General features: G+C 39.8%; 1 protein-coding gene across 2 annotated transcripts in view; it reads left to right on the top strand.

Annotated features, from left to right (window-relative positions):
* The window catches only part of GRM8 (glutamate metabotropic receptor 8), a 713,246-nt gene that overhangs the window by 326,572 nt on the left and 375,895 nt on the right, over nt 1–10,779 (top strand). The window contains exons 3-5 of one of the 2 annotated variants that reach the window (XM_044389552.3): nt 817–952; nt 1,421–1,575; nt 2,633–2,770. In XM_044389552.3, the coding sequence (XP_044245487.1) occupies nt 817–952; nt 1,421–1,575; nt 2,633–2,770 (429 nt within the window). The remainder of the gene's footprint in view (nt 1–816; nt 953–1,420; nt 1,576–2,632; nt 2,771–10,779) is intronic. The other variant, XM_044389555.3, reaches the window with a different exon arrangement.

Here is a 10,779-nt window from a genome sequence, read left to right as displayed (position 1 = left end):
ATTAGAATAAGTTCTCTTTCTATTCCACTGAGACTGAGGAACCCTGAGAGGTGGCAGAAATATTTTCTAAACTTTTCTCTTTGGTCTCTTATTGTCTTAGAAGGAAAAGCCAAAGGAAGAGTTCTTTCTTTCTTTCTTTCTTTCTTTCTTTCTTTCTTTCTTTTTTCTTTTTTTGGTATGATAATGGGATGGGATTTCTGCCATTTTTATTTTCTTGGTGGACACATAATGTCAGCTGAGGGTTTGAATCTTTGGGACTTGCCTGTGTCTCAAATAGTCTCAAATACCACTTGTCTCATAACATACCATTTTGCTGATGCACAAAAATTTTCCTGTAATACTATGAGCTGTAAAATGAAATTAACTTTAAAGGAGGTATACTAATAAAAATAGGAAAAGGATCTTTTTACTTAACAAATGGTCTCACCTATAAGACATACTCATATTACTAATCCAGGCACTTGTTTTTCAACTTACGTCAAATGAATCAAAACAGCCATTCTTTGTGCTCCTTGACTCTCATTACACATTTTGTACCCTTTGGTTTTATTATAGTTATCCACAAAAATAATGTTGAAACTTGGAAAATAAAACAACGACACTAATGTATGATTAAATAATTGATGCCATTTATTTTATATTTATTGTAATGCAAACAAACATGATTACTTTTAATAGGTGAGAATGACACATGTTTTGAAAAACAATATACTGCATTGAATCATATGTTTTTATAAAGTAGCTAACCTCATTAAGTTGGTGAATTAAATAAGTGCCTTTTCTGAGTCACTCTCTCTCTCTTTCTTTTTGAAATAGGTGGCGTTTGCATTGCTCAATCACAGAAAATCCCGCGTGAACCAAGACCTGGAGAATTTGAAAAAATTATCAAACGCCTGCTAGAAACACCTAATGCTCGGGCGGTGATTATGTTTGCCAATGAAGATGATATCAGGTGCTGATTAATTTTCTTCCTGATGTAGGATCACATTTCCAACATGCATCTTTTTTTTTTTTTTTTAACATAGTTCATGTTCAATGTAAAATCTTGTGAGATTTCACAGGAATTGCAACGTTCTCATGCAATTACAGACTGCCTTCCTTCTGCTGCGGAGACACAACAGCCTTCTAGTTTCTAAGTCTGAAATGGCTATAGGGCAAAACCTGAGGACTGAAAGAAGCGAGACGAGTAAGGATGATAGAGTGATGTGAATGAGGTTAAGGATGAGGCTGATTAACAGGTGCTGGAGTTAAGCTTCCAATACGTTTCCTTTAGAAATGATAAGACTCAGGCAGTTAGTGATTGACTCGTTTAACGGTGACTTACTGAGTGTGTATAATTTGACAGAGCTGGTCTTGTACCATTTCTAAGTGTAGTGTTTCTTGATAAACATGGCATGTTATATTTCTTTTTACTCCTTAGGAGGATATTGGAAGCAGCAAAGAAATTAAATCAAAGTGGTCATTTTCTCTGGATTGGCTCAGATAGTTGGGGATCCAAAATAGCACCTGTTTATCAACAGGAGGAGATTGCAGAAGGGGCTGTGACGATTTTGCCCAAAAGAGCATCAATTGATGGTAAGGACAAGCCACAGAAAATTTGTTTCATTTCAATTGAATCAAAACTCAAAGACAAGATGAGTATCAGCATAGGATGAAATGCACCCATTGTTAATTACTCTGGATAGAAGTTTTAATTCTGATGGGAGAATTACCAAGACAGTGACAATTTGACCCAGCATATTTTTCATTAGAAAAGAGTACCCATTAGATTTTTTTTTCTTAAAAAAAGGGAGTTATAGTTGGCCTTAGCTATTTCCATGATATTGTCCTCTAAGCTTGCATATTTCTATGGGACAGATGGTGGTTACAGCACTGTCATGGGGAGAGTGCTACTTTATAAAAAATGGAGATGCGAGGCAGGGCTGACCCTACAGATAAATTAACACAACAGCAAAGATATGGAGCCTCCCTGAAAGGACGTCTGTCTCCCAGATAGCCTTTCCGATGGTCTTAGCAGTGACTGGAATTCCGACCTTCCCCATTATCTTTTGGAGTAAGGCATAGTTCCGGGTGGTCTCCCTTCAATGAGGTGGTCGCCTGAGCAGGCTGACACTTTGGCCCATTACCCATGACCCCATAAGATTACATCAACATTGATCAGTTTTTTGGATTAGCTGAAAATGGAATATATAGGACGGATACATTTTGAGGCCAGTAGAAGCATAGAAAGCTGGGACATTGATTCCTACTAGGAGACAGAGAGAAGAATGAGAGTAGTGTGAGTTGGTTCTGAAGATCTAGCAGAAGGTTGCTGGTGGCTGCGGTGTAGAGGAGAGGCTGTTGTTAGGATGGTACCAGCAACAGGCTCTCTGTTACATTGAGCCAGGTGCCTAAATGGTGAAGACTGAGGGTGATCATACTGTCCATTGATTACCCTTGGCTTTTACCATAAGGGAAGACTGGTTTCTGGGCTACTGGTTCTCTCCCATTTGTTAATATGTTTTGGGCTTTTTTTTTTTTTTTCCCTCATGCAATGATTGCAATATAACATAATATCCATTTAAAAGCTCTGACAGTATTTGGTTTCGATTTTGAAAGAATATTAAGTTTATACCTTTCTTCTCTGAAATAGGGTTTGATCGCTATTTTAGAAGCCGAACTCTTGCCAATAATCGAAGAAATGTGTGGTTTGCAGAATTTTGGGAGGAGAATTTTGGATGCAAGTTAGGATCACATGGAAAGAGGAACAGCCATATAAAGAAATGCACAGGTAACCACTGTAATGTTTTCCTTGGTGTGTTTGCTTTATCATTACCTGAGAAATGACCAAGTTTTTCTATATGGATAATGATCAGAGTATCTTCTATTTCTCCATGCCTCTTATTAGTTTCTCATCAAGGTTGAGCATACACTGATCATTCAACAAACCTCTGTATACTCATTGGGTCTTACAGTCAACGTGTATTTCTTGACCACATGCAATATGCCCAACACTGGGATATCTGGATTCTATTTAAAAACATTTATTGAGTTTCTACTATGGGCAGAATACTTTAATAGTCTTGGTGGGATATAGACAAATAAGCAAGAAATGATACTGGTCTGCAGGAAATTAACGTGTAGTGAAGATGATAGATCATAATACATTGGTATAAGACAGTCTTTTTTTCCCCCACTATTTCAACCCATGTTCCCTATAATATAATTGTCCCCCATATCCTGCTTAGCTCTTGCAGCTATAATTTTTTTGATGCTTTACCTTCTATATCATATGCTTAAGAATAATAGTGATATTAAATGCACATATTTTGAATGTAAGAATGAAACATTTTTTATTTTCAGATAACATGATTATGTATATAGAACCACCTATGGAATTTTAAAAATTACTTAGAATTAAGCACTGAATTTAGCAAAATCATAGGTACAAGGTCAATATAAAAAACCTTGACTTTTATCCATATATGTGTGTGTGTGTGTGCGCATATATATATGTGTGTGTGTATATATATATATACACACACATATATATATGTTCTTTTATAGAATATAAATATATATATATTTTCTTTTATATATATATATATATATATATATATATATATGTATGTATGTTCTTTTATAGAATCTAACATGTGGAAAATGAAATTTAAAGAATCCTGTTAATAACAGGATCAAAACCCACAAAACATCAAGGATAATTTTAACAAAGGTGCATAAATCTTCTTACATTGAATACTACAAAACTTGAATGAGCATTTTATAACCATATATCCCTTCCTCATCTACCCGTCACTCCCATATTTTGATAGCTCCTCCTTTCCCTCTAATCACTTCCTCTGGAAATAGCTGCTCAAGAGAAGATACAATATGGTCAATGCTAGAGCAGGCATATACACAGGGTAAGGATGAGGGTGTGAAAAATGGGTGGCACATTGTGGAGCGGTCTGACTTCAGGCTTCCTGCATGCCAGGCACCCTTCCAGGAACTGGAATGGAGGTGATGTCTGTGCTCATGGGGCTTACACTCCAGTGAGAGGAGACAGACACTAAATAAGGAAACATATAAATGAACAGAGACTTCCAGATGCTGAGGTGTGCTTACAGGAAATACAAGGGAGTGGGTGTGAAAGGCTGCACAGGTGGTATTGGCTGGGAGGGTGGCAAGTAGGCTGTGCAGTCACAGAATGCTTCTCCAAGCAGGTGACATTGGAGATGAGACCAGAATGGCAAGATGTTGTCAGCCATGTGAAGATATGATGGCAAGATCTTCCAGGATCTAGGGCAAGCCTCCTTTGTTCAAGCTACAGGGGGACAAATCAGGGTGGCTGGAGTGAGGGAAGAGGGGGTCAAGTGAGAGGAAGAGTGATGGCCAACGTGGCAAAGAGATAGGCTGGAGTCATGTCATGCAAGGTCTTCAAGTTGTTTCCAGGAACTCCAGTGCTGGGGGGTTTGGGCTTTCTCCTGCCTGTAGGATAGAATTACTCAAGGCTTTTCATCTAGGGCATTGCTCAGATACCTGTTTCAAGCAGATTCCCTTGGCAGAAGTGTGAGGAGGACTGGAGATCAGGAGAGAGAAAGGAGAAAGTTCAGTCAGGGCCTGTCTGGTAGTCCTAGTGATGGACAGTCACAGCCTAAACAAGGATGTGCTGGTCTGGGCAGAACACAGAGGAAAGAAGTCCTGGGAAGTCTTATTGACAGTTTGTGGTGAGTGACGAACCCTGGTGTGGGGGTAAGTGATGGAGGCTCTGAACGTGAAACCTCTACCAGCCAGGTCTAGGAAAAGGGTGATGTAATTAGTCAGCAGAGAAAACAGAATGAATGGTAGATTTGGAGGGGACAGACTTGAATTTGGTTTTGAGGTGGCCCCATGGAACTACCCAGCAGGTGGCAGCATCAGGTCTAGGACCCCAGAGAGAATCCAGCACTAAAAATGCAGGCTTTTGAGTGGCAGGTGGAGACCTGAAAGTTAAAGACCAGGGCAGAGATGCAATTGCCAAAGGAGTTGAAGCAGAGCTGAGGGATGATGACGGAAGATTCTAGGGGAGGAGCCAGGAAGGGCCAGTGAGTTTGGTGGAAGGTGCCGTCTCAGGGAGCCGGAGAAGAGATGGTGTGCATGCAGTGTGGGTGCTGCTGAGAGGCGTGGCTGAGGGATGAGAAGTGTGGTAGACTCGGATTGTGAGGGGCTGAGATAGAGCCACAGAGAGGAAATGGGGGAAAGAATGCTTTTTTAAAAAGTCTGGCAAAGAAAAAAAGTAGATATGGTGAAAAACTTGAGAAAGAAGCAGGATTACAAAAGTTTTCTTTAGTATAGAGCACACTTGAGCATGTATTTCAGAGAAATATAGTATTCAGAAGGAGTAGCTAGAGAAAGAGAAATTAGCTGTGGGATAGGCTCTTGACAGAAGCTTTAAGGAGAGGCATTAAGAGGGAAGTGTTACCTCTAAATAATGTGATTCAGTTAGGGAAAAAGACACACACAGAATTACACATAGGTAGAGGGAGAAAAATCCTATAATTAAAAGCTAGATTTGGACATAAATATTACGGCACTTCAGAAAATATATGACTGTAAGTTCAAGTTGTAAAATTCAAAACTTCATGGAAGAAATGAGTGTTTGATAAGAAAGATTTGAGAAAGAGCATCCAAGATGAGGGAAAAGGTGGGCCAGTAGGACAAAGGCACAGAGTAGGGCATGGCATGGAGACGTGGGAAGGACAGGGAAGGGGTCAGTGTATTGGAAAGAAGGGTGCATGTTAAAGAATAATGGGAAATAAAGAATGCCCCGTTTATAGAAGGATTTGAAAGGGGAGTGTACAGAGTAACTTCTGTGCTTTCTTTCAGATAAATTTTGCATTGTCCTTAGTTCTGACTTCTGAGTGTTACTGCCTGATCGTGTACACGTATTCACAGCTCACTGTCATTTAGACCATGTCAGTGAAAGTCCACCAGTTAATGAAGTAGCTGAACTCCATTCTCTCTCTATATAAAGTTGGTAGGAAATTAGTTATTAATTAATCATAATTTGTAATAGACTGTTTTCAGAATCTAAACTCTATTTTCTCTAAACTCCTATTTTCAAAAAAAAAAAAGTTGCTGTATGTGGATGTCCTTTTAGCATCTGTGGATGGTCTATACTGATACTTAATTCAGGCATGAATTCTGACCTGGGCTATGGTACAGCCCAGACGTGGTGGCATGTCTGCTTCAGATTCCTTCAATTTCATTTGGGTATTGCTAAAATCGTAAAAGTCTGTCCAGTTAGAACTATTTCTAGCGCAATGAAAATGGTGTTTACGCCAAGTGTTAGGGCAAGTGCACCCTTAGGGAATGGGATTAGTAAATGGATTTTCAGGCAAATTCCATTGTGAGTGGTACTGAAATAACTTGTTTCTGGGTGGAAAAGAAAAAATGATGCAATGTTCTAACTTAATTTGTTTTTAAAGATGTATTTATTTATTTGAGAGAGACAGAGAGAGACAGCGTGTGCTTGTGGCGGGGGGGGGGGGGCAGAAGGAGGGGGCAGAGAGAGAGAGAAGCAGACTCTCTGATGAGTGCGGAGCCTGCTGGGAGGTGGGGGGTCTCAATCTCACAACCCTGCTCTCATGACCAGAGTCAAAAAGTCAAGAGTCGGACACTCAATTGACTGAGCCACCCAGGCGCCCTATAATTTAATTTTTTTTGAAACAGTAACACGTGAATACTTCCAGATGTTGAGAGAAGATGTTTGTGCCCCACATTACCGTCAACACTCAGTTTTCATCTCTTGTTTTTGGGGAGGAAAGACGATCCATCACGTTTGTGGTCAAATATACTTAAGAAGGAAAAATCTATGGATAGTCATGAGTAGGGTGTCCAGGGTTTGAAAATTATTTTTATTTCCAGTTTGTCCAATCCCATCCAGTTCAGAAATGAATGGATATAGATGTGCATGTTTCGGAATTTGGCCTTACGGAGTTCGTGTTTAACCAACCACAGTGAGTCGAAAAGTTAGGGAACTGTGTGAAAGAGCGTATCTTCAAGGGCCTTTTTGCTGCATTTAGGGTATCATTTGTGTGTTATGTTCTGAGTAAAATTTTACATCAGGCAATGATAATCTGTGAACGTAATAATTTGCTTCCGTTGGGGGCGATACCGGCAATGTATTTACATGGATAAGAGAGTGCTTCCCAGCAGGGGAGGGCTTCTGTCTTATCAATTTTCGGGAGATAGAATGTCTTCAAGCAGTGAGGAGCAACCTCTTCCTAAAATTAACTTGGTGCAAACAGTTTTCTGAGATGATTTACCCCCCTAGAATCTTAGGAAAGCTTTCAAAAAGATGTGATATTACTGTTAACTCTGATATGCTGGCCAAATGCCAAAGTGAAACAATTCCTACCATCCACTTAGCTATTTATGTAGTTATTATTGCTTCTGAGAGCTGCTGAGTTCTGAAAGCTACTACTACTTAATCCTACTTAAAATTCCCTTTGTCTTTCTCAAGAAGAAAAAAGGATTCTTTGTACTTGTTATCAGTGGTGATGGGTGTTATTTTATAGACATTTATCTGACCTCTCTTTCCTTTACGCCCTCCCTCCCTTGTTCCATTCTCAGCCTTCATGCCTCTCCACTCCGCACAACCCAGACACCCACAGCCCCCCCCCCCCCCCCCCCCCCGAGAACTGTGGGTTTTCATCATCTCTCCCTGTCTTTGCACGTTTTTCACAGACCCATTTCCCCACTCAGGCCTCTGCCTGAGCTCCTCTCCCACTGTTCCCCTTCACTACCTCATTTTGTCTTTTTCCTGTCTTTTTCCTCTGATCAGCCCCTAATCTGCTATTGTTTAGTCGGGCAAGAATTTCATCGGCAGTGGAGAGTTATTCTTTTGAGGTCTCGCTTGACTTTTCTATGGCTGTCATTCTGATTTCTCATCTTCCACAGTGAGGCCAAATAGTGAACATTGCAAGCCTGGAGTATGTGGGAGGTCGTCCTAGGTCTATGCTCCCCCGAAGAAGGCTCCCTCTCGGCTCACACTGTGTCCTGCACTTCGTTTCTTCATCATGAATCGTGAATAGCTCTCTGTGCCCTTATCAGAACATCCCTGACCAACCCAATAAATTCAGTAGGCCCCATAGAGCATCTTAAATCCTCCCTTTGCCTCATTCATCTGTTCATTCATCGTGATTCACTTGTTTATTCATTTTGGATGACCTGCCCTGTGCCAGACCCTGCTACAGATACAGAAGCAAAGAACGGATTTCTCTTGCCCTTTTATTGATAACACGCACGTACAGTGTCTTACCTACAGCATTTGAAGTACTTTCCTTGTCTGTTGGGTTTTAATCCTTAGCCAGGAGGTTGGGACGCTGCTGCTTAGCCTGCATATGGCTGACACTGCGATGCTAAATGGTGGTGAGCATATGTTACTTGAAATGGCCTATTGATTCTTATTTATGATGATAGAAATAGTGGTAATGGAAAAAGCAATGCACAGATATGTTTCTTCCCACAAACAAGCAATTCTGTCAGTGAACCACATAGCAGGCTCAATAATTAGCTCCCTGAAAGGCCTGCGAATTTATTATCTAGGCCAGAGTAACTAACTAGGTGACTTTTCAGGTGTAACTACCTCTCCACAGGCCTCTCTCTGCTCTGGGAGGCTATGGGAGGTGGAAGCTTTCACCTTCCACCCAGGACACATGGAGACCATGTGAGTGAGTTGGGTAGTTAACAACAGGGATGGATTTAAACAATTTGATTCGGTGACTCAGGATGAGGGAAACTAAGATAACTTTCCCTGTGTTAAATAAAATATGTTCTGCTATGCTTATATGCTCCTTGCCCCTTGCCTAGAGTAAAACTCTGGGGGGCAACATCTTTACATTAGCACCAGGGGGTGGTTGTTAGCCCATATGCTGCTGTTCTTGGTGAGTAAAATAGCAGCAATCCCAGAATGACTTATTTATGCCACTTCTGAGATTCCATATTGAATTTCAATAGATGGCAAAACAGGCATTGATTTCAGACATACTAGATTTCAGAATTCTAGAGCTTGGATGTGAAATTGAGATCATTCTCTCATTTTCTAGATGAAGAAACAGGAACCCAGAAAGATTAGGTGAATAGTTGAAAACTCACACAATCTCAGAGCTGCAGCTAGAAGCTTGGTCTGTTTTGTTTAAATTTATCCTTGACTTTTATATCCTCATTTTATTTAATTATTTACTTATTTCAGAGTGTTACCACATAGTTGGAAAATACTTTTTTCTCTTTATAATACTTTATGTATGACAGCAATGCATTATGGAATCAGGTACAAAGTGAAACAGAAGTAACATATTGGGTTATTACCTAATGGTATAGAAAATAGTATTTTAATATTCTTCATATTGATTTTCAATGATATACATAGTATTTCAAGGGGGTCATGGACAGAATATACTTTTTATCCATTTCCCTGGCCCCCTGCCCTTTATAAAAGTAGACCTAGAACAATATTTAAAAAAAAATAGGGGAGGTAATCAACTCTAAGTTTTTATAAGTCTAAGTCCAGTAGCACACTGAATTATAGCAATTCACTTTGCTAAATTAATTTTCCCATTTATTCATTCCCTTATAGAAAAAAACTCACTTATTTTAAACCAGTTCAGGAAGCACTATAATGTATAATAGCACTTCTAGAACTTTTGTGCGCACGTGAATTACCCGAGCATCTGGTTAAAATTCATAGGTGTGGGGGGGGGCATTCTGCATTTCTACCCAGTCTCAGGTGATGTGGATGCCAGTGGGCTCTGGGCCACACTTTGAGGAACAGGGGATATTACAGTTAGTTTATAGAGATAGCAACAGCACCTGATGTTCAGTTAGCAGAATAAATATTCCCCTGCGCTAAAGATTACTGATAAATCCAAGGTGTTCTACAGAAGATCATTTAAGTAAGACTTTAAATTGCCAAATGCAAAAATCTATAATCAAAAGTCTATGTTGTATATACAATCTTCAATAAGTATTTCGATCAGTAAAATATAAAGATACAGTAGCGTGTATGCGTCTGTGTGTGTGTGTGTGTGTGTGTGTGTGTGTGTGTGGTGTGTCCTCATTAGGAAATTTGAAAGTGGGAAGCTTAATTACTAAATTTAAAGAAATGTACACAAATGCACCTGTATCTTCAAAATCTGCAAAGTAGCTTACAAAGTTTGCCATGTCAGGAACCAAGAATACTCTGAAAACTTAGAAATTATGCCATCAGTCATAAAGGCACATTGAATAAAGGAGTTGGAAAGGTTCATAGAGATCATTTTGCTTAACTGTTTCATTTTACAGAAAAGGATATTGAAGCCCCTGTGGTTTGAGGGAGTTGTTCAAAGCCTTACAGCTACCTGAAGGTGATGGTAGGACTGAAATCCATTTGATGATTGGTTCTTTCCTCAATCCTCTCCTGCTCAGAAGGTCTTTCCCAACAAGGACCATTCCACCATTTTTTCCTGGTATAGTATCCTAAATGTTTCCCCAGGGGCCACCAAAGTTTAAGTATCCCCTCTTTGTGACCCTCCTTGACTACGAAGGAGGTCAGATTGATGCTCTTGGTATGGGAGGCACTAATACTGCTAGAACTGTAGAAGCATAAGAAGTATCCTCTGATTAGAGTGAACGTCCAAGGTACATAAACTCTCCATTTTTCAGGAAATAACTTAAAACAGAGAATCACCCATTCTACAGAGCAAAAATGAATTTAGAAGTCTAGGAAACCCTTTCTGCAAAGCATACAGTGGACTCTGACATTAGCTTGGTTGGTTGGGA

This window comes from Ursus arctos, unplaced genomic scaffold (assembly GCF_023065955.2).
Source record: "Ursus arctos isolate Adak ecotype North America unplaced genomic scaffold, UrsArc2.0 scaffold_3, whole genome shotgun sequence".
NCBI lineage: Eukaryota > Metazoa > Chordata > Mammalia > Carnivora > Ursidae > Ursus > Ursus arctos.
This window is presented reverse-complemented; position numbering and strand designations above follow the sequence as displayed.